Raw genomic sequence first — 27,943 nt, forward strand, 5'->3', positions numbered from 1 at the left:
TCATTTTCTGTAATTGGAATTTTATTTTATATATAAATAATAAAGAGACTGAGGGATTTTGAGACTTGCTACTTGCAATGTTGATCCTGCAATGGGACAAGCATGGGCAGCCTTGAGTCCCACTGCAGAACAGAGGACCAAGTCTCAAGACTGACCCAAAACACGTAGTGTCCTTTCACAGAAGCCATACCAGAAGCCCGAGCAGCAGATCATCAGCCTGTCCTGAGGCAGAAGGCAGATTAGTCACATTCAAAGTGGATTCAAATGGTTTTCATATTTTTCCTGGGAAATCGTTGCTCATATCTATATTTTTATTCACCTATAACCAAAGAAAGGGGACAGAGATTAAGGGGAAAAGGAAAAGAGGGAGAAAGAAGAATTAAATTTATCACAGGCCTTTTCATTTTTACAGTGCAATCAAAACCTTTTTCTTTGATGTGGCAAGTTGATCAAAATCTGTTTGAGGAACATTCTCAACATCAATTTGCTTGCAGTAGAGATATTTAACTCTTAGTATTACTGACATTAGAGCACTAATGATCACATCTGTTCTAGAGGACTCGATTCCCATAGTTGAACTAAATGGAAAGACAAAAGGGAACACTTCAAACACCAACTGGAATCTTGTATAATAAACCAGCTTTCTCAAAAAGAATTATTTTTGAGAAATTCCCATCAAATGCATGTTTTTTAATCTTACTTACTCTGGAGCAAGACTAGGGCGATTTAACTCAAAGAAATGGAATGACATAAATATAGATCTGAAACAGACTGAAAATAAGATATGCCATCTTCATGAAAAAACACAAAACCTTGCCACTTCTGTGCAACTCCCAAATCCAACAGCTGGAAAAAATTAAAGTTTTTTTCTTCCACAGTGGGATATGGTTTGAGCTGAAGTTTGCATATCATTTTTGATGACAAACAAACTAAAATAATAAAGGAGCTGCAATGCTGCTGGTTTTTGGAATAGAGAAATATGTTGCTGTCTTCAACCCAATATGATTTTGTCCTTGGCTAACCATTCACAGTTCAGAGACCCATGCTGTGGCAAATCATTGAGAAAATGAGATTGTCTTTGTTTTAGTAACCACATTCAACTTAGGAATATGACCAACAGTTGAAAATGCAGGGAGGCTTTCAGGACTGATTTCATCCAGAATTAAAAAACGTGTCTTTTCAAAGATCATAGCAATGTTCTCCAACCTTTGGGATCACCCAAATCCAACAAAACATCTGGATTTTGGTATGGAGTTAAATGACAGGATTTGATTTCAAGCACAAGTAACAAATTGCCACCCCCGCACAACAGCTGAACTTGATACTGAATTGAACTTTCACCATCTGGTTCTGCTAGGTCAAAAATCCAGCAGTTCCCTTCATGTGCCTCTTCCAGAAACAACATGAGGTGAAGCATGGAGGTTTCAAAACCAGGAGCACTCAGGTCTTCAGGCTGTTGGGCAATTTATCTTGACTCTCTTAAAACCTTCCCCAAACAAAGAAAATGTGCCTGAAGCAAAAGGCTGACATTTCAAAAAGCGAATAAAGGCCTAGCAGAAATTATATTCATAGCAAGAAATTCTAAAATAAAATAAAATAAAAATAAAATCTATTTATGGATTTCTGTTTGAACCTTGGTATTTGTGCAGTGTCACAAACAAAAGTTCAGTTTTCCTGGGTTTTTATCATTTAGTAGCTCTGTCCTAGTTGACAAGAAGGACAGTATTTCAGTGAATTTTAGGGAGGCTTTTCTTCCTCTCAGTTCTCCTGGGATTCTTTACACCAAAAAAAAAAAATTAAATCCTCCTATTGTTTTTTTAGTTTTTATTTTACATTACTATCTTACAAACTACTTGGAAAGCACATATTCGTAAAGACATTACATTCATAGCTCTAAAGGGAAAACTAAGGTACTCAGTACATCAGCCAGTCAACAAGCTCATGTTGCTCTTGTGAGAATTAGCAATAGCAATTAAAAACACTTTAAGGGAGCCAGTATTAAAAACTAGGTTATCTTTTAAAGCTGCCCATGTAGCAGTGGAACGCTGCTGCTCAGCCGATGCGTGTATTCCACCACATCTGCAAACATATGTGACTGATGCTGGTGCATGGAAAAAAATTGATCCAGTTTGCCACATTTGGACTCTATTTACACAAGTTGGCAGTAAGGGAAAAAAAAAAAAATTCTGGTAAATGCAATACTGCATACAAAAATGGTGAGGAGTACCTATAATGCCAGGGTCACTTTCTGATGAAAAGCAAGTTTTTAACATGATGCAAAAATAATACAGGGCGAAGAGAAGCAAGTAGAAAACATGTTCAGAAGAGACATTCTTTATCAACTGATAACAGAGCAGACATCAAACATTCTGTGCTAAATTATGTCCAATTATGTTGCAATTATTTCTAATAAGCCTCAAATACAGAGCAATTTTTATCCTACGAAACCAAACCATCATAAAAAAGTCAAGAGGATGTTCTGTTTTGCTTTTCTAGAAACTGTAATCATAGGCTTTGCTTGAGTTTAGAACACAGCCCCGAGGCCAAGTCAGAACTGGTATCTCGAGTTTCTGCCTTGGAGAGCCTGGAAAATGCTGCCTTCATTTCCTCCATATTTTGTTCCCAACAGGAGCTGCATTAACATGGAAGGTCAAGCACATTATGGACTCTTACAGGCAGTAAGGCAGTGCTGTACCCTGGCACTCACAAATCTTTAGAGAAAACTTATCAGCAGGGAAGAGTTTTCTTTCCCCACACTAATACTTGTACAAGGATGACAAAAAAGGCAAAGAGATTTTTAGTATGGGAGGCAGAAATGGGAAGATGAAAAAGAAAATAAAAGGCCAAAACCAACCAACACCACAATCACAAGGCTTTCCTCAATTAATTCAGAACTCTTCAAAAAGACACACATTTACTTGTTATGCTCTAAAGATGAAGAATTTAGATTTCTTAACTTGGATAGTGTTAGGAACTACATATATTCTTGACAAATTTTAGGACAAGTAAAATTATCTGTCCACACTCTCCTAATAATTATAAAGAAAACTATAAGTCTAACTTGAAAATGTTCAGCTTTTCCCAGTTATTCTGCTGCTTAGCCACAAACTATTACCAGTCTTTACCCTTTACCTGTTTGATGCCAGGTGATGTAGCATTCTACTTCTGGGTTTGCTCTTTATTTGAAGCAGCATGGACTTCCAGAGGCTTGTCACCAACTGCATCACCCTTGAGGAAGAAAAAATGAGAAAAAATGTGCACAATGTTTCAATTGAGGCAATCCATGATTAATGCTTTTACCAGAACAGAAATCCTCTTCAAAAGATGAGACAAAAATATCTCACAAAATCAAGGGTTTCATGAGACTAATTCAGTATAATACACTCAAATATGATCTTCTACCAAACACTTTCTAGACTTTAGTCTTCCTGTAGCTAGTCAAGCAATTAAAGGATTTGAAAGAACAAGTCTTTTCAACAGAAGTGCTTTAATGGAATAATTTTGCCTGTATTAATAACAGAGGATGAATACTCACAGAGTAGCTGCTATTTTGCATTCTCTGAATTCTGTGTGAATTTATACAATAGGTCTCTTTTAGCACATATCCTTTTAGAGGGTGTTCTCACACTTTCCCCAACATTAATGACAGAAATCAAAGAATGAAAAGAAGCTTGTTATAGGGTCTGGTCTATCTGTTTGCCAAGGTGCTATAACAAACATGCATTTGATCACAGCTTTAAATAGATATCCATTTAAAAATACTTCAAGGGCCACACACATGGCTTGGGGACTGAAGCACATGCAAGGACAAGCTGTGATGAGGATGTGTTCAGGCTTGTGAAGACCAGACAAAGAAGAACCTAATTCCTATCCACAATTTCTTAATGGGCATTTATGTATTTGGAAGAGCCAGGTCCTTCTCAGAGGTTCACATCTAAAGGACAGGGAGAAAGGAACAGAAGAGCATGGCAAATTTCACTTAAATCAAAAGGCAAAAAATTATAAATATATTACACCACCGATCACTGGAGCAGGTTTTCCTGAGAACTTTCTAAATCTCCACCCCTGGAAATATTCAACACATGACTACATAAGGCCTGAACCACCAAATCTAATTTTGATACTGTCTCTGCTTTGATTAGGGGTTTGGGTGAAATAATCAGAGGTGGCACCCACCCTCAATTGTTCTTAAATTCTACACATGGAAATTAAAGGCATTTCCTCTTTATTCTAGAAGGCTATTTTTACCAACATGACTTAAATAAAGAGATGACTGGTGACAGCCAGCATGGCTTCACTAATGGCAAAGTGTGCCTGACAAATTTGGTGGCCTTTCACAGCAGTGGTGGACAAGGGAAGAGTGACTGATGTCACCTCTGACTTGTGCAGAGCACTTGACACTGTTCTGCAGGACATCCTTGTCTCTGAACAGGAGGGACATCGATCTGATGGATGGACCACGCGGTGGATATTGGCTGGATGGTCACTCTCAGAGCTGCAGCCATCAGTCTGATGTCCGAGTGAGACCAGGGACAAGTGGTGCTCCCCAGGGCTCAGTGCTGGGACCGGCGCTGACATCTGTCAAATCTGTCAGCAGCAAGGACACTGGGATGTGGGGCACCCTCAGCACATCTGCCAACAATCCCAAGTGTGGTGGTCAAGATGCTGTAGGGAAGGGATGTCATCCAGAGGGACCTTCACAGGCTTGAGAGGTGACTCATGTGAACCTCATGAAGTTCAGCAAGGCCAAGTCCTGCACCTGGGTTAGGACAATCCCAAGCACAAACGCTGTCTGGGCAGAGAATGGATTGAGAACAGCCCTGGGGAGAAGGATTTGGGGTTGCTGGTTGATGAAAACCTCAACATGACCTGGCAATGTGCCCTTGCAGCCCAGAAACCAACCATGTCCTGGGCTGCTTCACAGGTAGTGTGAGCAACAGGTCTACTTTGGTCTGCAGGTCTTAGAAGCAAACCAGGAGTGCTGTGTCAGCTCTGGGGCCTGTGACATCAGAAGGATGTGGACTGGTTGGAGCAAGTCCAGGGGAGGCCAGGGACATGATCAGAGTGCTGGAGCACCTCTCCTACAAAGACAGGCTGAGCGAGTTGGGATTGTTCAGCCTGGAAAGGAGCAGGCTTTGGGAAAATTTCTAGCAGCTTTCCAGTGCCTAAAGGGGGCTACAGGAGAGCTGGAGAGGGACTTTTCAGAAGGCCCTGAAGTGACAGGACAAGGGGTAATGACTTCAAACTGGAAGAGGGCAGGTTTAGATTTGATATTGGGAAGAAATTCTTTGCTGTGAGGGTGGTGAGGCACTGGAACAGGCTGTCCAGACAAACTGCTGATGCCCCATGCCAGGAAGTGTTCAAGGCCAGGATGGATGGGGCTCTGAGCAACCTGATCTAGTGGAAGCTGCTCCTGCAGGGGGATGGAACTAGATTATCTTTAAATCTCTTCCATCCCAAATCCTTCTGTGATCCTATAATACTAAATGTGATGGAAAATGCAGCAAAAGAAGCTAGAATAGACTGGAAAATGTTTCAAAGAATGGGTCAAATGTATATATTACCAGTTAAACATGACAAAACACCAAGTCTGTGCAATCCTGCATATTCTGTGCTGGAGATATGGACTCAATATATCAAGATTCAATTATGAAGATTTTTCTTAAATGTCTTATTCCAAAAATGCCCAGCAAGACCTTTAAAAGGTAATTCTTTCTTTCAAAAATCCATTTTGTTTTGATTACTACCCTGAATATTTCATAGTAGAGGAAATCACATCCACAAACCACATCCATTTCAAAATAATAATCTACTCTGTAATTTGCCTGTACAGGAACTTTTAAGTTATGACATTTTACTAAGATTTACAATGAATAATCTGACTAACGATGCCTTATCTCAGAGTTTACTCAAAGCTCAACAAATGAACTAAAAATAAACTCCTCACAGAGAAGCCTGTGTTTTTCCATTTTCTTGTTTTAACTTGTAAAAAGTAATTATTGTCTAGGTAAGTTGTTTTTTTGGTTTTTTTTTTTTTTTTTTTCCTCTGAAAGAGGAAAACAATCTAAAGCAACACACACACCTACACAAGAGAACAGGGGTCTTGCTAAATTCCTTTGTTTCTATGAGCTCAGGAGATCCCATCACAGGGCTTGCCTTCAGTATCACTATTAAGCCTGAGTTATTTAATTAAAGCCAACCCACTGATAGACTATCATTCCTCACACAAAGTCATTTGCTGGATTAGCAATTAAGAAGTTTTTAACTCCATCCACTGTGTATGCCCACTGTGTAAATGGTGAGCCTAAGTGAGACAGCTCAAGCAGTAATGTAAGTTTGCCAGAAAAGGAATTCCTGTGGCACAGGCACATGATTTTAGAAAAAAGTGCCAAAGCCCTCTAGCACACTCAAAACCAGGTCAGAAGCAAAAAATATGTTTAAATCAATGACTCAGAAGACAGATTTCCTCTGTGCCAGGGTACCCTCTCATAACCAGAAGCAGGAATATATTCAAGACAGTCTTTCTACTTTTTGGCTCAACATAACCACTCCATAACAAATCTGGGTGGCCAGAGGAGTTAACATATCAGAGCTCTATTCCACAGCAGAAAAGGAAATATTTTGCATTCTTGTGTTTCTGACTGTTTCGAGTGAAAGGTGACTGATAAGAAATCTCCATAATACATTAATTATCAAATGTTCAATACATAGGGATTTCTTGGGATTAAAAAAATAAAAGAAATACACTGGTGCTAAGAGGACTGTACAGTTTCAGTATGTGAGAGATTAAAAACCACCCCAACTTAGCTCACACAGCATCTAACAGAGATGCATTGAGACCTAAACTTTAAACTACAAACTGCAAAAAACCCCACCATGATTACTCTGAAAATTTTCCTTCCATACAAAAAAAAAACAAAAACCCAAAGGAAGCCAGCTAAATGTCAAACCCCCAAACGTGTGGTGCCTCTTTCCCTTACATTACAGCTGAGCCAGGTGCAGAAGTTTCTGTTGCTACCTCAGAAGCCTTGCAGATGGCCAGACTCTTTTACACTAATCTTAGCAATTATAACTTCAAAAGCATATAAGATAGGTATGTATCTTTTATGCTTATGGAAACTCTTATGGAAACTCTTGAGAGGGAAAGTCTGGCCACCAGAAAAAAAAAAAGGCATCTGCAAAAGAAAAACTAAGGCTCACCTGGGTTTACAGATTAATAATTTACCTTCTGTCCTCTTTTGTTTGCAATGTATTGCTTGGAATAAAGAGAACATCACTGCCTTACCTAATTCATCCTCCTCAGTCAATTAGTAACTCCTTCTTTGTTTACTTAAGTTGACCTTGAACTTAATTCTCACAAAAATATGAAGTACTTTCAAAAATATTGCTCTAAGCTGCCCTTAGAGAGATTAGCTTTTTGCAGAGCACATTCTTTCTGTCCATCCCACTTCTAGCACATCTAAATTCCCCACTGCCCATACTGAGGATCCACTCCAAAAGAAGTAATATTTCTTTCAAGTTTCATAATGTTTTTATTCTTACTACCAAACAATAAAAGGAGGGTATGTGACAGGAAACAGCATTTTCTGCCAGAAGTAGATGTTTATCTTTCAGTTGAGATGATCAAATTTTTGCCTGCCTATTCAAAACCTACCAAAGCCAAGCCTGAAGAGCATTTTCTGTAGAAAGAAGCTCTCTCAGCTGCTTGTGTTGTAATGACCAAAATACATGTGACTTCAAAACTCTCTTAAAACACAATTTAAGGTTTTATGGTCTCAGTCTGTGATGCTGACTGTGAGGCTCCCCAGCCAAAACAGTGACACCACAATTTTCAACAGAGCTTACAGGTGAGGAAGGTTTTGGTCCACAATCTCCTTGACACTTGTTCTAAGCAAGTACAGGATATCAGCAAAAGCTGAGCCCTCTCCACACCTGGAAACATTCTGTAAGCAGTTAGCACTTAATAAAATACCCAGAGATTGCCATAGTGATAGATTCTAAATATATTTTTATATAAATATATCTATATATTTTACATGTGTAATAAAAACATATGGGTTTAAAAATTATATGTATTATATATTTGCATTGCTAAGTCACTAGTGGTGTCCATCAGCACACCAGCACACACAGAAAGGAATGAAAACCAAATAATATGCCATAAAAGTTTATCAGTCTCTGAAGCTGAAAGGGAAATTAGTTTTGTGTGAGATTACATTACTAGTTGGGCCAAAGTGGGAAAGAGCAAATACAAGAAGAAAGGAACAAGGGCTGAAAGGAGGGTGCACTTAAGAGCTGTAGTGCTGTTCTGCTTTTACACAATTTGGCCACTAAAAACAAGGGGTGCCCAATTGAGTGTTGCTGGAAGAGAGAGAATACAAGATTGTTAAAAATACAGCAAAAGTGAGAACTAAGAGAAGAAAAATATTTTTCTGTGTGCTTCAGTTTTAGCAGAGAGATTTTATCCTGGCATCCTGAAGAGCTCCATCCTTCAACAGCATATTAAAAACATTTATCTGACTGACTTGCTCTATGGAGGGGATACAGCTACAGTGTTTTGAAATGTAGGCACAGAAGGTCCCAGAATTCATCTTTCTTGGCAGAACTCAGAATTCAGTTGCTATGACCTCAATTTGGCACAGGATTTTGTTTCATAAAACCTTCAGAATAATTAACATACCACATTTATTTTAATGACATATTGCTGCATAAACATGAAGTTATGCACAGCTGTGGTACCTATGACTATCAAACAAATTATGAGCAACGTAACAAATTATCAGAAGCCAAAAAGAGCCACCCATATATTGACTATTTGCAAGAATCCTTTGTGTAGCAACAGGAAAATGCTGGAGTAGATGTCACAAAAACAAAAATAATGTCTTTTGCTCTGGCATAGTTTCATGAAATGGGTTACATCTGCTGCAACAACAACTCAAGAGTAACATTTAGACCTGTCTTCATTATTTCAGGAATCTAGCTGCCTAGAATGACAGTAAGAAATACATATACAAAAGCAACCAAATTCTTCCACAAGTCTGTCAAATTAAGCCAGAAGTCACAGAATCTATCCTACAATGCTTTGCCAATTTTAGTATATGATAGTTAAAAGCATTTTCTTCCATAACACTTCTGTATGAGTAAAAGCCTCCAATAAAATTGAACTTAAATAGAAATTCTTCTGCTTGAAAAGTTGATACTGATTTGGTGGCACTAATAATCTGTGTAATTATTTTCATATGGAACAAAGCTAAACCAAACCCATCTGTTCCACCCAGATTCTCAACTATCTATTTCGTAGGGTTTCATCACCCCAGGCTAAAGGCAGCTTCAGAGCAAAATTCTTCAACTAGAATAATTTCTCAGTCCCCATTCTAGACAAAAGCATGTGACTTTTTACAGCTGCTGCTCAGCTTCTCTGCACAGCAGGGAGACAGGACCCTCTCTTCAGGAACTTCCAAGGACAAAGCACCAGTAAGGCTGTTTGCCTCAGTGTAAGGGATCTGTAAACTTGGAAATGCAAGCAATTTCATCAAGTGACCAAGTACTGTTTCTTCATTTGAATCACAGGGTTTTTGTACCTTGTCCAATCCATCAGGTTACACAGCAGCAGTTCCTACTGACAGTATTAGAACAGCGAGATGAACTTTTGGAGAACACTCATCAAGGAGCATTTTGCTCCTTTGTGCAAGTAACATGTTTTGGCAACTAAAGGGTGTAATTTAAAGATTGTGCAAGGAAGAGAAGAAGGAAGTGTGTTTATTTAGTGCTCTCTGCAATTCTGCAGGATGTTTGTTTTTCTGCTGAGAGAGCAAGTGCTTAAATAAGCCTTATAGCAAAATGAAAGTGTCAAAAGTTTTTGCCTTCCAATAACAACCATATGTTCCCTTTTGAAAGCCCAGGACACAATAAAAGGAAAACTTCAGCTGTTTTTTACTAATGCTGTCAGTTTGTCTTTCTGAAATATTTTAACATTGCCTCTTTTTTTGAGTTTCTTTTTGACAGCCTAGATTTTAGGAAAGGAACAGAACGATTAACCAACCTTCAATTATTCAGGTTCCTTTACTGAAGTGCCTTGGGCCAATACATATGAGTATCCACTCATGATGAAAGTCTTCACTCTCAGACATGTGAACATTTCCTCAACCCAGCTTGTTCGGAACTAGTCCTACACCCAGCCTCACCAAGGGAACTTGGTCCCATCCCCAAGGTCTATCCAAGTGCAATTTGGTCTCCAAAACACCTCTCTCCCAGCCACAGTGAGTTTAGAAGTGAATTTAAAACCACAGAAGCTTTACATTACACACCTGAATTTTTCTTTCTTTAAGCAGCAGCTAAAAAAACACCTAAAAAGCTTACAGGTTTTCTCTGGCACACATTTAATCCACTTGCTCAGTTCTCCAGTCTCTCACACTATGCTTCACTAAGCCATGTACATGTATTTCCTAGAATTCTGTTTGCTCATCTGTATCAGATTATACTGAAGGAAGCTTCCAAAGACCATTTCTGAAAGTTTAGCTTGAAGTAAGCCTAAAGTTTTTCTACAGCTTAGAAAGAGAGAATGAAAAATTTCTCTTCAGAAATAAAGGCTAAATCACAGTGGAACAAAACCACTGTTCATAACTTTTTTTCTGAAAAGGCAGTGGTAAATTCAGAAATCAAGTTCCTCAGACTTCTTACCTTATCACCTTTTTCCTCTGATTTCTTCTTCTTAGGATTATCCTTCCAAAGAGCTTCTACAGCAATATATCCTTGAAGACTCCAGTCATACAGCTGTGTGCCAGCAACCTTTGAAACAAAAGTTTTTAGAAAGCATGAACGTAATAATCTGAGGAATACTGCCTTGCTTCTTTTTTAAGTGGAAAAAGTGTCATAACACAAGATGTTTAACTCTTCCTGCTCAAGCTCACAATTAATTAACATAATTAATTAATACAGAATTAATAAACAACTTGGAAAATAATGTCCCATGAGGAATAAGAAAAAATAATGTGCTAAAAACCTGTCTGAAGACTACCTGAATATACATCTGTACAAATGGGAGTGGAATGATTCTGTGTGGAAACAATCCCAGTTTCCTTAGTATTTGACATTCAACATAATTAACATATGCAAAGTATTTCTTAATTTGACCATACCCATTTCAAAGACCCTACTGAGGGTTGTCACTATTTTGCAATTTTAGATTTTCTTCTTATTTGTTTTTTAGAACTTGCTGATAGATGAATGTTATGTATAACCAGCTGTCAAATCCCAAAACAGAACACAGCTAGGAAAGACTGTGTTTGCTATATTACACCAACAAGTATTTTATTAAAGGGAAAGGCCCTAAGTCTAATAAAACAGGATGCCTTGTCCCTTATGTGACATGGAACTGTAGTATTAATAGCATCCTTTAAAATTAAAGTGTGTTAGGTTTTTATAGCCAGGCTCAGGTCTATATTGACTTTCATATCACTATCTGTTTCTGGAAGAAGAACAGCAAAAAGGGCAATATGTCCAGCTAAACAGCTATTAAACTAAAAAAATTTATGAAATCAAGAACTAAGAAGGTATTTCCCTGTCTTCTACAGGAGGCAAAGCCACAAAACATGAACTCTGAGAACAGCGCAAACGTAAATGTTTCTCAAACAATTTTCTGGTATTTCTGAAAAAGTTTCTGAACTACATTTTTCAGTTTCTTCCAGTCTCCATCAATTCACTGTTCAGAGATTTCCTAAGCCAAAGGTGATTTTTATGTGTGTAAAGAGGCCCAAGGAATTTCCCTTCAATGAACTTTTTGCATGGAGTTCAAGGGAAGTGCAAATTTTTAGCAACCCTGTGCCAAGTGATTCCACTGCTGGGTACAGGGCACACATGGTGTGAAGAGCCACTTCCCCTTGCTTGTCTGATCTGTAATCAGCAAGACTGATTATACCAGTTACTGCACAATGGTACAAGGATGTGCTTCTGGGCAGATACCATGTGCTTGCTACCTTACAAAAGAAGCTATTGAGTAACTAGAATTAAAAGAAAACAAACCCAAATCAGCAACTACACTTCCAAGTCACAACTAAATCCAAACTGTAGGCTGTTTTAAATACAAAGTATCCTTTTTGTCACAGTATCTGACCAATTACTTTGGTTTAAATAAGTCCATTGGATGCATTCACTTTTCTCTACAGCTGAAAGTGATAAGTCATCAGAAAAATGCACATCAAGTGAACCAATTAAATCTCCAAAATTGCCCAATTGAAATATTACAGGTATAGACAGTTATGCTGTTTTTCAGTATCAGAACTGTTAATTCTCTAACATCTAGCACTTCAACAAACTAGCTGGCTCATCTGAAAAGATAGTGGTCCCTTGTGCAAACAGCACAAACCTACCAGGACTGAAAAATAATCAAAATAAACAAAATGCTGGTTTTGTCTGTAATGTTACTGAAGACACAACTACCAACATAAAATGAGAAAATACAACTGTCCTTAAACTATATTTCTGTTTCTGCTTAAAAATACTCTATTAAAATACTTAAAACCACGCTAAATGCCTAACAGTACAAACTTTAAAATATTCTTATAGTCATATAAGGAGCCATATGACCAAGTGAGTTATGAATTTTATTAAATGAGAAACTGATCATTCATGTTGCTGGATTAAGTAGCTACATCACAAGGTACACACCCCAGACAGTTTAGTCTGCCAAAACCAACCAATGTTTCACCAGTGCACAAACCTCCCAAGTGCCAGGACCCACAGACACTCCACAGTTGAAAAATACAGCTCTAGGCAGACTGGAAGTGCAAGCCACAAGGTCAACACACTAAAATACCAGTGCTGTTGAATGCAGCACTGTAAGTGGGTTTGTATGCTAAAGTTTGAACAAACAAGTTCAGAAGTCAGATTGAATGGTTCTCAACAGGGATTCTGAAAGTTTCAGGAGGCCATGGGCCACCAACACCCACACTGGGCACTACTGGGGCAGCATCTGTGGTCTCCAAGGCCTCATGTGCCACACAGCACCATGAGCATGCATTACTGACTACACTGGATGTTACACAGAATCACACACATTCAGAATTTTGATCAGCAATTCTTTATCTACCTTTCATGCTGAGAAACTATTAACTGAGAACCCAGTGGTTTTTCTACATTTACAAAGTGCCATTTCACAAGCATTCAGCAGTGAACATGGATCAAGTGACCCCAACTCCTGCTTTCCAGCTCCCAGCTCCTGGAATCATGTCCTGCTCTCAGCTGTTTATGCCCTATAGACTGAACCCAGCAAGGAACAAGGTACAGGTTCAAAACACACAGAAATAATGTGGTTTGCTGTGAAAGAAACAAAACTCTACTGAGAAGCTTTTCTTACAGTCAAGAAGAATGAAAGCATAACACACAGCACTTTAGTAAGTTGAAAGGTTCTAATAACAAAAGACAAAATTTAATACCAATGATAGAGTGATTTAAATAACTGCATAATGGAAAGTTCTTTCCAGCTGGAATATAAGCCACAGTACATACAAAGTATTTTGAGCATATTATGATTAGCTGGAAAGCAATACCATTTCAAAACACTAACTAGGGTTCCACCAGAATAAATTCAGCTCCTCTACCACATATACAGCCTGACCTTTTGTTCAAAGTTATTAAAAGTATAGTACTGGCAGTGAGGAAAATTTGTGATTTATTAAAATTTGTAATTATTTACTAGATTACATACTAAAGCAAGGAAAAATAGTCTATGAATTTCTTCCATCTTCAATTAGATGATTAGAGTCTGAAAACTACCTGTTACCAATAATGAACTCTGTTGCTACAACTTCACTTAGGAATTCATACATCTTAATTAAAGGAAAAAAAATTACTTCAGATGTATTAAATGTTGGACCACAACTACAGATCCATTTTGCTGTGTCTATTCCCAACTCTCCATTAGAAAGTCTTAAATAAAGGTGAGACAGAAACAAAACCCCCAAAAATTAAAAAAAAAACCAAAATAACACAACACCCAGTTAAAGGAATTATACAACTGTAAAATAAAAAGCAGTGATGAAGTACTTAAGTGTGAAAGAAAAATAAGAACATAATATAAAAAATAATTTAAATTAATGTTACAGAATATTTTCTATTATATTTCTAACTTGGCAAGTGAGCTTTGTACTGCAAGAATTCCTTTCTAAGTTTACAGACATTTTTTGAAAGGCTTATGAAACATTTAAAAATTATTAATAGAGAGGAAAGTGTTTTCAATTTCAGATTAAATACTAAAAATTATGGATTGTAAGAGATTATATGATTAAAACTTTGCTTTTTTAAGGAAACAAACACAAGACAGATTAGAGGAACCAAAACAGAATGTAGGATATTACTCTCCCCACAGAAGTTTCCAAATTCATATGTCTACTGTCCTGACCAAGTCAACAAAGCTAAACCCATTCCAATCTCCTACCAGATTTTTCATTACAGTCAAACTCAGAACTGTGAATTAATCAAAGAGCAACCATGCACTTCAAAGTTCTCATAAAATAAACTCAGCATTGTGAAGCTGTTAGCACCAAATCCATAGTTAAGCCTGAACTGAGCTTATTTCAAAACAGTAACATCAGTTTGAACAGCGTTCAATCGCTTCCCACTTCACTGTTCAGAAGGCAAGTAGAATTTTAATACACAGTTTCCAACAGAAATGTTTAAGCTTCTTAAATTTTGATGTGTTTTTTTCCCTGCCACTTGCATAATTTTCACTCTCTGAGAATAAGCCAACAGAATTATCTGTATTTAGAGCATCTGAATCCTGGAAGCAGTAAAAAAAGATTCCATCAGAGATCAGAGTACCACCATGCTGGCAGAGCTCAAACTCAGCAGTTTTGACTCTCCCTAAGTCAATGACCTTCAGTTTTCAAAGAACATCATATGTTGCTGAGAATACCATATTACCATTCTGACATCTCAAAGTTATTCACAAGTGGCCAGTAACTAGAAATTTACCAAAGGCTGAAATATAAAGAATTTCTGAAAGATGCAAGTATGTGCACTGTGAGTGGTTAAAAGCTGGATATGAATCACAGTGTGGTGGAGAACTAAGGAATCTGCCAGGAGTGTGGACAGCAAGGCACATGATTTAACATCAGTAAGGACTGTAAGCAATTCTGTGGTCTCTTCAGTTCTTTCTCTCACAGAAAAATCATTTAAGCAAATGCTAGTTAACATGTTTCTTGTGTGCCTGAAAAAACAAATCCATAAATAGGGAATGCCCTGTAAGTTTGCAGCAGAATTCTTACCCTGTTCCAGAATGTGCATGCTACCTTTCTTAAAGCCCCCCCCAAAAAAGCAGAAAATGTCAGTAACATTTACCTCAAAATGTCATGAGACTTGTCTCTAGAAACTCCTTTCTTTTCTTTCAAACTCGGTTTTCATTTGCTCACAAGATATTTCATGTTTCCTTAGTATTTTAAATAAACACACAAACTGTACTAACTTAGCATATTTATGTTAATTTGGTGCTACATGAGGTTAGAGATTTTGAAAGGAAATTACATTCCTCTATCTGAAGACACTACTGCAAATGTTAGAAATAAAATGCCATTAAAAGGAACAAGTCTGATTATCTTTCAGCCTAGACTGCATTTGTTTGAAAAAAAATAACCATAATTTTGTTAATTGCCACTGATGTGGCTTTTAAACCTGGATGACTAGTTAACCTGAAGCTAGGAGGCAACAATCAAAGACACTTGTGCAAAGAAATGTATCATCACTGACCTTTGCAATAGCAACCGCTTGCTGAGGGTAATACATGGAGGTACTGATACCCATGAGAGCTGCAGGATACACCAACTTCTTTATTTTTGAGCCTGTTTTGTAACAAAAAAATCAAAAACCATAAACTACTGTTAGAGTATATGTTAGCCAAGTCAGCTGAATGGCCCTAACATTTTCTTTATAAACAATTTTCTTAAATACGTTTTAGTATGTTTTCTCTTTCACCCTACCAGTTCCTTAAGAAACATCATCACTCTGATCAGTAGGGGCCCCCCTAATAGTTTGCTAAACTTTGTAAGCTTCACTAAGATCATATCTTAGATTGATTCTGCACATAAAATCCTTTGGACATAAACTGCTGACCAAGACTGGGACTAGGACTGGACACATTTAGGCTCCTCTGAGCAGGAATTTAGGAAGGAAGGAGGCTGACTGAATCCTGTGACTCAAGAGGAGGATGCTCCCCAGACCTGTCCTCTGTGCAGTAAATGATCAAGGGTACCTTGCATTCAAATCCTTTCAAATCATTGCTTTATATCAATAAACACATTGCTGCTGCTCTCTTACAAGTGAAGTGCATCACTCCATCTGCAACACGAGTTAAAACTAATTATCTCTAATGGCATTTTAAACTAAGCTGGATGACTGCACAATAGTCACATGATTAAACTTTGAATACCATATTCTCTACTTAGTGAGCAGCTGTGCATATTTATGTATCATGATTAGACCTGGAGGATTTTATCTGCACCTTCCAAGAGGGCAATTTCTCCACAAAGACCAAGGGAAGGAAGAATAAAATAAAGAGGACTTATGGTAGCATCAAAATCAAGGGGCACTTCCTTCTATGGTTTGAATACTTTCTGGAAACAACAGTCATATTTTAAACTATTACCAGGAAAAAAAAAAAAAAAAAAGGTTTACAATTATGGCTCCCATCCTAAAAGATTCACAAATTTAACATTTTTAGTATGAGGTATTTTCATTTTCATTAAACTTAGGATCCTCTGATCTTCCAATTCCAGTCCCAAGACTGCACTCCCCCATCTCCCCTCATTTTGCTACAGTCATAAATAATGGAAGCTGATCTCATTCATCCTCATGCTACATGAGAAGCAGGAATACAAAGAAAAAGAACTTCAAAGAGGAAAGTTACCTTGATTTCATTAGGAAAAAATACACTAAGAAAAAAAGTGAAGTACTGCTTTCACTAGCTTCACTGGAAAATTAAATATTTTGAGGCGCACTTCTAATTTGTACACAGCCAAGCACACACTACCAGCTCAACATATTCAGGCCCCATAAAGCCTGAAACCATGTCCTCACTGGTATTTAAATTCTACAGCTTTTAAGTTCTGTTACCTTCATTTAACTGCATTAGGAATATCTTGATGTAAGCACAGAATACTTCTTCACACTTAACATTTCTTAGACTAATGCTTCTATTTATGAAAGCATCATTTTTTCAGTGCGATGAAATTAACTGTATCATTTTTCTGTAGTGCAAAATGTGTAGATATTTACAGTACACCCAGAGTTCATAAGTCTATTTGCTGAAACACCATCTGCAGCATCTCTGTACATCAACATACAATACTTTGAAAAAATTCAAATATACCTCTAATTGGACATAGATCATAGTCATGAACATCTGTATTTTATCATAACTCATTCCACTGTTGTTTTCTACAGTAACATATGTGATCAAGAACTTAAGTAATTAAAATATTTTTAGGCTAAAAGATACTAAACCAGTTATTTGCCATTTCTGTTATACTAAAATACTACTGGGAAATATGGAAGATGAGATTTTAGTAACATATACAGCAATGATAAAAACGGTAATTGTTGATTATTAAACACCTTTTCCATGAAGTTTCTTTATAAGGAACAGTGTAGAAACATCCTTTTAACAGTTAATTCAGATCTCCTTGTCACAACTAAAAATTACTACCCTAAAACTCACAAAAAATTAGTTATCAAATATCATAACATAACCAGTTCAAATGGTTCCCACTTACCTCTAGCAAGAAACAATCCAATAATTCCAGCAAAACTTATCACGCCAAGTCTTGGATAAAATCCAGCAGGTGGTTTTTGGAGAAATTCATAGCCCTCTGAAAAGAAGCCAGAACAAAGTGCTTTAATGTAATGTGAAAGTGGTTTTGTGATAAGGAATCATCAATACACGCTGGCAATTGTTACAAAACACAAAGAGTTATCAAAACACATTTAACTATCATGTGCATTTTAGATATGCTGGCAAAAAATTCAAAGCCTTTGAAATCTGCTCTAGTGACACATGAACGAAACTGAATATGGTATTGTATTCACCAATTTTCATAGGAGCTTTGCCTTTGCTCCTGAGCCATCTGTTTTGTTTTGCTCTTTGCATCTCAATTGTATCTTTTTCAAATTAGTGATAAAAACTTTAGCAAAATGGAATTTTACAGTTACATGTTAACAATAACTAGTTTCAGTAAAATACTGTACAAAAACCAAATCACAGAACAATGGAAAGACACAGTAAAAACAAAGTGCACTGTAAGATGGGAGTCTGGTGGGGGAATGGAAAACTATGGAAAATCTTCCAAGCTAACAAGTTCAAAAGACTGAAACTGCTAAGTTTAAAGAAAAGAGGTGCAGTATCTGAAATGAGCTCTACATAGAATCCATGCTCAGTCCTGGTAAGCCCAAGTATGAAAGGATGCTCCCAAAAATAAAGACAAATTAAAATTATTTTGAATTAATTCAAAATTCTTAGGAAATCTATGGAAGCAAACCAAAATGAACAGGCATTACAAACAAAAGACCTAATGCTTGCAACAAGTAATTAGCTTTACAGGAGATTTCAGTTACTAAGCTGGTTCAAGCAAATACTGCTGGAGGCTGGGTCAAGCAAATAGTGCTGGCTGGAAATAAATTCTGAGGGGTTCCCCTTCTCTTCCTGCATTTTTTAGTGACATTGATAAACATAAATGCTGGTCTCAGATTTTAATTTCTTATAAATGTAAAGTCATAAGTGACCCACAAAGGAAATTCAAACAGCTACACAGTAGAGATAAATTAATCTTAAATGCATTAGAAATTACACACATAATGATGCTTAATGGTTTTCTCTGTAAACTGAAGATATAGTACAGTCCTGCATTTTAAATTGCTAGTTAAGAAAACTAAGCTGATTTACCTCTACCATGCTCAACAGCTTTTTCTAACTTGGGCATAGCTTTGGCATAAAGATCCTAAAAAAAAAAGAGAACAAGGGTAAATAGACACCAAGGAAGTAAAGTATTAACTATAGAATGTAACTGAGCTGACAAAGAAAGGAGAAAAAAATAACAAAGAAAAAAGTGATGGGTCCCTAAAATAACTTACTTTTATTTCCACTTCCACTCTTCACTTATAGGGCTATGCTTGCTCAGTGTTACATTTAGCATAACTTAGAGATTTTTCTTAAAGGACCCTTTGGGCAGAGATAAAATACAATACTTTGAAACACAGATGTCAATCTCAGTATTTTATTGAGATCAGGCAACTGTAATTCAGAACTATCTTGGTTTTCAGTGTATGCAGGTATTGCAAAAATACTTGGGGTGATGCAAAGAAAGTAAGTATAACACTGCAATAAATTCCTTCCTAACACTTTGAAGGGGTATGTGAATAATTCTGCAAGGTGATAAATTCCACTTTCCAGGAGACTGTCTTAGGCTAACAAGACTGCATTTTGAAGTGACTTGGAAATTAGATGTCCATAGACATCCAAAGTAAATTGAAGACACTGCATCAACCCCACGGACCAGTTCTACATTTTTTTTTTCAGACTGAGAATATTCAGGAAATAAAAGACTGCAGACGGCCTTTTATCAAAATAGAAAAAAAAAAAAACTCAATAAAAAGAACCCTGTTAACTGTTATTTACACTAATAATGCTTCAGAGGAACAGTGTAAGGCTGTAGATAAATTAGGGAACAAATTCATAAACACATATGCCCAAAGCTAAAGCAGAGAATAGTCTTGCAATTCCACCTGAGCTGCATCTGTGCAGAAGTGAAAGCATTTGATTAGGATACTGAATGGGGATATCTTTAGAACTTTCATCTCCTCACTGGCAAGAGTGATGTAAAAAAAACCCACCTGGCATTAAAATAAAAAAGTGTTAGCACATGACACACAACATAACTTTAAATGGACATTGGTCTTATTAAAAGCCAATATAAGAAGAACTTGCTCTAATGACCCCAGAGATAAAGTCTGATCTTCTGTCACAACTGAAATATAACTGGCTTATTTCTACATCTGAGTTTTGAGCTGCATTTCCTCTAGTTAAGTAATTTTGGAAAAGTAAAAGGGATATACAAACATAACCAATTTCATTCTGATTATCCTGGGTTATCTGTTTGATTTTAAAGACAACTGAGACACACCTAAATATTATTTTCTTCAACACAGCATGGATGGGCAGGGAGTTTAAAACCAAAGCTACCTCTGACTACAGTTAAGCAATATTGTCCCAAACCCATAAAGTTTACATGCCTGCTTCATAAAATGAGTCAGTAAACCACTGCCAGGAAATGGGTTCTCGTGTGTGAGCAGAAGAGCACATCTTATGTCAATGATCACCAGACAGACAAAAAAAAAATAAAACAAATAGGATGACAACAGGTCAGTGAGACATCAAGCAAGGTTAAAGGCCAGCCTCCTCTCCAATTTCACTCCCCAGGTAGGGGTACCACAGGCAACCAAGCAAAACACACGTATTCAGGAGGCCAGAGCTCTGACTGTCCTGTGAAATACTGCTTCCCCTCCCAAGCTGCAGCCAGTGCTCCTTCTGGGGGCACTTGAAACACAAGACTGAGTAACTCTGAAGAAATGTTTCAGTCCTGTTAAAGGCAGCACCACACAGAGCTTCCAGGCAGAAAGGACACCCTGATCTGACCAGCTTGGCCTTCAGTGGAGAGCTGGGCACACAGCTAGCAGCTCAAGGGGATTCACAACAGGCAGAGGGCAAAGCAGAGAATCACCTGCAGCTGCCAAGAGACAACCACAGGGCAAGGATTCCCCCACTTCAAAAGTAAGCCTCAACATTTCCTGGGCAGGAAAGGGCAAGAAAGCTATCCTGGGGCTTTGCAATCTAATACAACAATTTAGGCTTTGATCACAAAAATCTTGGTTTTCCTCTCCGCAACAGAGCCTATTTTTATATTTAATGACTATTTACTCTAAACATACTACCTAATGAAAAATAGATGAGAAAGTTTTGAGGCAAAGTCTGGGGATTAGGTTTACCAGTACTTAGTGGCCTGTGATTTTCTCTCTTCCAAAGATCTGCATTCCTTCCCTCAACATTCTAGTTCAGCAAATACTGATTTATTTTTTGCTAAGTTGTGTTTTGTCACAGCTGCATTGAGGGCAACTTGGTTTTGCTGCTCCAAAAAACACTGCTTGATAATTTAAGACCTCAAGCCTGAAAACTACAAATACCACACTCCTGTCTTCCTCAGCCACAGAGCCGGTGCCAAATCCAGATATCCCCAGGTATATTTAAATCTAAAGTTCACTTCAGAAAACAATTCTTTTGGAAGGAGAACCCCTAAGCCCAGGGTTTAGTTCAGCCAATTAGTATAAAGACACAAATGGTTCTGTGTGAGAAAGGGGCAAACATTATGAAGTGAACTGTGGAAAACTTTATGCAAGGCAGAAAACTTTCAGTGATGCCACATTTTTTAAAAATGCTGTTACAGCTATCAACTTTTACTTTGCTGCTACCTGTTAATTCCAACTCAGAAAAAACAAACTACAATCCCAGCTAGAACTTTATCCCTGCTGTCACCAGCTGCAATACAAACCATTATACCTGACACCAGGCTGTATATGGCTCCATAACATGCCGTAAACGGGAAACCCCCTCTTCCAATTCGGTTCTGGGATTCTCCACATATTTAGTCTCACGAGCTGGGGAGGAGTACAGTGACAGCTGTGAATATTAGCAAACAAGATGTTAAAAACAAAGTTATAATTGTGTAAGTAGGTCTTCAGGGCATGAACAGTCTAAGCAGAGAACAACTAACACTGTGCTTACTACATAAACAATGCATAATAAAAATTCACACAGCTCTGAGACAACCATTATGAGCAAAGTTTAATTATACAGGACATAATTATGATGAAGATGACTTCTAACTGCTATACAATTCATTCATAGCTGCTATATGATCCAAGTCACAAGTTATAAATTAATATTAAACTAGTTTAATAAGAACACACAACATAATTGTGAAAAATATTTCCCACCTTAATCAGCACTTCTGGTTCCCAGTTAACATACTGAATGTACTAGAAATCACAATCAATCATTTTCTATATATGCACAAGGCATCATTAAAGAGCCTAAGCAGCTTCTAACAAAGGTAACATCCAATACACATGTGCCTGTTTGTTACTGAACAGGAAAATGGTACAACATCCCAACCTTTGGTCATTAACCACATCAGCAACTGACAGCATTAATGGCACCCTGGCACTGAGCAAAGAGGAACTGCAACGAGTGATGGGCATCTTCACATAATAAATGCTAAACTACCTTGTTTAGTTTTTAGAATCACCACAACATTTACTACAATTACCTAAGAATATTTGAAACCGTATTCCATTAAAAGAATCCTATGTTTGTACTGTTGAAGATGAACAGCAAAGCTCAGAACAAAAGAAAGCCTATTAAAATTTCTAGCAGTTTATATACTACACAGATGTTCAGTGTAAAGAGCTTCTATTTTACACCATATTTATACTCTATTTAGTAGGTTATTGTAATTTGATGATTACAAGTATTGTTGCATTAAAATGTAGCTAGCTCTCTTTTCAAGATCAGCTGGAAAAGAATTGTCTCTGTCATAATTAAAAAAGCTGCTAACCATAACATAATACAAAATTACAACAAATTTATCCAATCATTTGGTAACCTGTGCAGGTGGATTTCCCGTAATACTTTGAAAGACAAGGATTTTCAGCCTCACTTGCCTAGGAAACCTGGTCATCCCTGGCAATCACAGTCACAAGCTGAACTTTGATCCTGTTGGACAACCTAACAGCAATGTCTGGCACAAGGACAGAAGCCTCCAAGATAAGGAAATTCCCATATATTTTATGAAACTAGACAGCTGACACAGTAGAGATCCAAACTAAGAGCCTGTGAATGGCAAGAAAGGCAGCCAAAACTCCATGGCTTGCACATTCTGCTGTGCTGGAGGTGATGGCAAGCCCATTACTCAGCTCACATGAACTCCACGCTGCTGCCTCACGACTGACTCAGGCCAGCAGAGGTTGGGCACGCGATGGCCCAGGCTGAGGTTCCCAGGCCAGGCAGGGCCAGGAGCCCACTGCGCCTGCAGCTCCTGTGTACCAGGGAACTGCCAGCCACAACACCTAAGTGTGCACAAAAACCAGTCTGATTTAGTTCCAGCGCTTACTGTACAACACTTCAGCTTGGGTTGAAGTACTCAAAATTTTTAAACAGCTGCATGCTCTCATGCATGTAAAGCTGGATTTAGTTACTAACAACTTATTTTGATTCTTTTAGTGTTGGAGGCTTTTAAAAGCCTGTGTAACAATGCTGCTGAGTCTACAGTTTGACAGGGTATTTTAAGGCTCTACTTATGACCAAAACATTTGTAACATATTAAAGAAATGAAAACATAACAGGTATTTATTACCACTACTTATTGTATTTGTTGTTGCTTAGGTCCGAATACTGTGAAGAAAGGAAAATTGATAAATTCTGCAGGCTACTAGGGCAGATTCAAGGTATTGCCTGACAAGAATTTTGATCATAAAAAAGAATATTTTTAGAAGTACAACATTCTGATTCACTGTTTTAGTGGAGAACATAAAATTAATTTATATTAGAATTTACCAACACTACTTACAATAAAAAGTAAGTAGTATTATCCGGATAAAAAGCAAAGAAAATATGCCTGTGGATTTGAAATATAACCGTAAGTAAATCTACAAACATGAAAATGTAACTTCTGAATGAAGAATAGACGACTTTAATGTAGAAAAAAGATCTTACACACAAGCAAGCTTGGCCCTATCAAGAACATCAAATGCCATGCCCAGGTAAAAGCAAAACTGTATAGAAGTCTCTGTTGAGGAAAATTGAGAAGCAAATTTAAAGGCATGAATACAAAAGGTGATAAGATGTACCTAAATGCTTTCACACATCAAAACACAATGTTTTCAGAATTCTTTAACTAGAAGAGCACCAAGGCTATAACCACACTTACCTCCTCAATTTTCAGCAACTCCTTTTTGGAAGTCTTCTCTGAAGAAGCAGCAAAAACCTGGACAGAGAGCAAGCTCAGGCTGACAGGGGTGGCCCCCAGCCGAATTACCTGGAAACATTACCGGAGGACAGGTACATCATTATGTGCAAACAAAACTGCAGCGTGTCTGAACACACCCAGGCAATGTTTATGTCCCTCTACTTGGTAAAAAGTGATCTCAATAGATGCTTGGAAATTAGGAGAAAGGAGGGTCAGCAGTACACAATCTAATGCTCTCAGGCACTGATGTAGTACAGTAACATCTAAATCACTCAGATAGTATTTGAAAATGCCTAAGGCTAAATGAGGCAGTAGAAATAAAGGCTAATCTCATTAGTTTTCATCTCATAAAAAAGATCTTGTTTTAAGTAATTTTTGTATTAACTTTCTCATTCAAAGATTATATTCTTTCTCAAAGAATGTATTATATTCTTTATCAAAGATTATACTCATATTTTAAACAACTTTGTGAATGCTCATAATACCTCCATTTTTCCATAGTAGTACCAAGAAGTTCAGTGTTTTACTTCTACTTAATATCTGCATATAGATTTAGGAAAACAAGTAGACCTACAGCTATAAATACCAGAACAAAATCAATTATTTCCAAGAATTTTAGGAATGTCTCCTACTTTTTGTAAGAAACATTAATTACTTGACTGTTTTTTTGAATAAATTCAATCCAATCATGCAACCACCACTAGTAAGGTGGATATAATTCTTCCAGTATTCAGGACCTATGCTAAACTGAATTTCTTAAAGGGAAAGTCTGCTTCAACTTAAACAGAAGAAAAAAATCTTAGCTGCACAGTAAATTAAGAATGCTCAGAGAGCATTTTCCAGCAAATGCACATCTTTATTAATGGAAATGTGCAGAGTTACAACAGCCTGTGTTTTGCTGGATCAGGTTACAGCACGAGTGGATCTAACACCAAACTGGAGGCGTCTGGCTCCTCTCCAGCACTGGCTCCCAGAAGTCCTGCTGCTCACCTTGCCCTAGCTTTGGTGGCCGGATGCTTCCACCGGGAGGCAATTCACCTGGCCAATTTGGCAAAAGATTAATCCTGAAAGAGAAGCGGAGAGCTTTGTGCGGGCTTAGCAAATTGAACCCTTCCATGAAACAGCCTGACAAGCACCAGAGGAACTGTATGGTCCAGGGGACAGGGGATGAGAAAGGAGAAGGCAGCAAGGCCTCTTCCTTTCAACAAATAGCGGGGTCTGTTGCATTGACCTAGCTGCTTGTGACACTGAAGCCGTGGTCAAACCATCCCTCCTTCACACTGTGATGGTGGTGACTGGCCCAGCCACGGCACAACTGCTCTGTCTCTCACAGAACTGTTAGAAAATAGCTTTAAAATTATCCACACCACATCAGCTTATTGTAGGCAGTCAAGCATTTGCAGCTTAAATTTCTTCCACTGCTTTGCAGATGGAATGCTTATTAAATGTAACCAATAGACTCCTCAAACTAAAAATTAGACTTCACAGTTATGAAACTTCCTGAAAATGTTCATTTAAGTGTAGAGAAACAGCACACAAGAACTAGGTCACATGATTGTTTTTTGGAAGATGTAAGGGATCTGGTGGGTCAAAAGGTATGGAAAAACTTGCTTAAAATTGAAGTTTTTCCTTGTCTGAATTTATGGACTCATTACTAAATCACTATAAATGAAACACCACAATGACTGGATCAGCTGTTTCAAAGCCAAGGAAAGACAAGGATAATCTTTAATAGTGTTTCCTTAAACACTTTTCACATACTTCTGTTAGCCAGGACAAAAACAAACACTACTAACCATTAATAGCCGTAGAGTTTATTTCCTCAATCTTTCATTTTTTCACTGCAAAACTGTTATGTCACTGAAAAGGCAAAAATCTAAATGCATTTTCTCTTTGTAATATGTTTTCAAACAGTGTAAATGGTGCTAAGTGTCACAAGTATAAACAGTAAAACCAAATGTTTTAGATATTTGAGATTTTTATATAAAGACACAAATAGCACAGCACAAGACTGGAAGCACCTGGGTTTCACAAAACAGTATCAGTGACATAGGACTACTCAGACTGAAAAGTTAACTGTTTATATTATCAAGATACTGAAGTGCAGACATTTTCCATTGTTTTTAATTTTTAACAAAATGAAACTAACCTCTGAAAGTGCAAGTTGAATCTCTTCTTAAATGTGCTGTTCAAATCATACTTCAATGGTCTCCTACATCAGCTACCTCATGGGACAGGCAGAACTACTGCTGAAATACTGCATATTTGCATACACAGAACTACTTGGGAGTATGAAAGATCAGCTGCTGTACTTGTTTCCAAAATGCCCTGTAGGATCTCATTTTTGATTTCCATACTAACCATATATTACCAAAACAATTGCTTTAGTAAAACATTTGGACTGATTGAGCTGTGCCTTCAGCCTGCCAGTCCTATAGCCACTCAGTATCAGAAAAGCAGAGCTGACATTCTTTTCTATTGGCAATGCTCTGCAGTTATTTTAAGCAAAAAAGATACATTTACTCCTCTCTAGCTAAGAATTCAATTTTATCTTTAGGACTTGATAGGAAAAGCTTGAGCATACTTTTGAGAAGGCTGATACTGGTCCTAAAGTATGAAAACAGTTTTCCTCATCTTTTTCTATTCTTCCTCCTATTTCTCAGCCCAAACCATAAAAACATCAAACCAAAATCCAAATTCTTGAACATTCCTGTCCCTGAAGCAAAAGTATCCTGGACAAAAAGCTACCTTCCCTTTGGCTCTTAGAGGCATAACATCAGGTTGGCCTGAAGGACATAAATCCTCACTGGCTATGTAAAAGTACTAATACACTAATACAGATAGTGCCTAAATGCACAGGCTCACATATCAACCCTCCAATGACAATTCAGCATCAATTATGGAATCCTCAATGATTCTGTGCACAGAATTCCAGCATTAAAGGACATAAAGAAAAAGGAATTTATGACAAGAGCAGAGCAAGCAAGGGCTCAGCACATCAGTATCACAGACTCCGGAATTGTCAGGGTTGGAAGGGACCTCTGGAGATCATCTAGCGCAACCCCCTGCCAAGGCAGGGTCACCTGGAGCAGGTGACACAGGAACATGTGCTGGTAGGTGGGCTTTGGATGCCTCCAGAGAGACTCCACGACCTGGGCAGCTGTTCCAGTGCTCTGCCACCCTCAACATAAAGAAGTTCTTCCTCATGTTGAGATGTTATATATTACTATTTAGTATCCTCGGTATACTGGTATCTAGATATATTATCAATATTTCACACAGAAAATGGTACCAAGGAAAATGAATACCAAGAAGCGAGCATCACCAGGTTTTGGTGGTTTGGTGTTTTTTTTAAGCAAGCAGCCTAACAACGATCTGACTGGCACAGAGTTGCTTTTAGCCTGATGGGATCTGGGGCTGCTCTAACCACAGGCAGAAATCTCTGAGACAGCCAGAGCCGGACGGGGCTTTCCGCAGGTTTCGCTGGCAACCTTCAGGCACTAAAAGGAAACTTTTCAAGATCGAACCGACGCTTTCAAGCGACAGCTGCCCGGGCCCGAACCGAGCGGTGACAGAGCCCCGCGGTGCGGGCAGCCCCGTACGGAAGGGACGAATCTGCGCGGGGGGCACCCGGCAGCGGCTGTAAATCGGGAGTGTGCCCCTCTCCGTGCAACGCGAGGGCACGCGGTTCCGAAGCGCTAAGAGGAGCGGCTAAGCAGCTGCGAGGACAGCGGCAGTGAGAGCGGCGGAGAGGAGAGAGGCAGAGGGCGCGGGCGGAGCGCGGAGCCCCGAGCGCGGCCGGCGGCGGGCCCGGCCGGGGACCCCTCCTCACCTTGAACATGGCGGCGCCGGGCGCGCGGCGACGGGGCGACGGCGTCACC

General features: G+C 38.2%; 1 protein-coding gene across 1 annotated transcript; it reads right to left on the reverse strand.

Moving 5' to 3' along the window:
• APOO (apolipoprotein O) lies at positions 1 to 27,943 on the reverse strand. The gene is made up of 9 exons (XM_021552943.3): positions 27,895 to 27,943; positions 24,024 to 24,131; positions 21,596 to 21,715; positions 18,929 to 18,983; positions 17,763 to 17,858; positions 15,742 to 15,833; positions 10,681 to 10,788; positions 3,133 to 3,228; positions 1 to 319 (listed from the first exon to the last, which is right to left on the reverse strand). The coding sequence occupies exons 1-8, from the start codon at positions 27,901 to 27,903 to the stop codon at positions 3,160 to 3,162; spliced, it is 657 nt and encodes a 218-aa protein (XP_021408618.1). The 5' UTR covers positions 27,904 to 27,943; the 3' UTR covers positions 1 to 319; positions 3,133 to 3,159.

Source organism: Lonchura striata, chromosome 2 (assembly GCF_046129695.1).
Source record: "Lonchura striata isolate bLonStr1 chromosome 2, bLonStr1.mat, whole genome shotgun sequence".
Lineage (NCBI taxonomy): Eukaryota > Metazoa > Chordata > Aves > Passeriformes > Estrildidae > Lonchura > Lonchura striata.

Coding starts and splice junctions, on each gene's coding strand:
- APOO (XM_021552943.3), bottom strand. Junction 17,859..18,928: donor AGCTGTTGAGCATGGTAGAG/GTAAATCAGCTT, acceptor GCTTCTTTTCAG/AGGGCTATGAATTTCTCCAA. Junction 3,229..10,680: donor CAGAGGAAAAAGGTGATAAG/GTAAGAAGTCTG, acceptor TTCTTCCTCAAG/GGTGATGCAGTTGGTGACAA.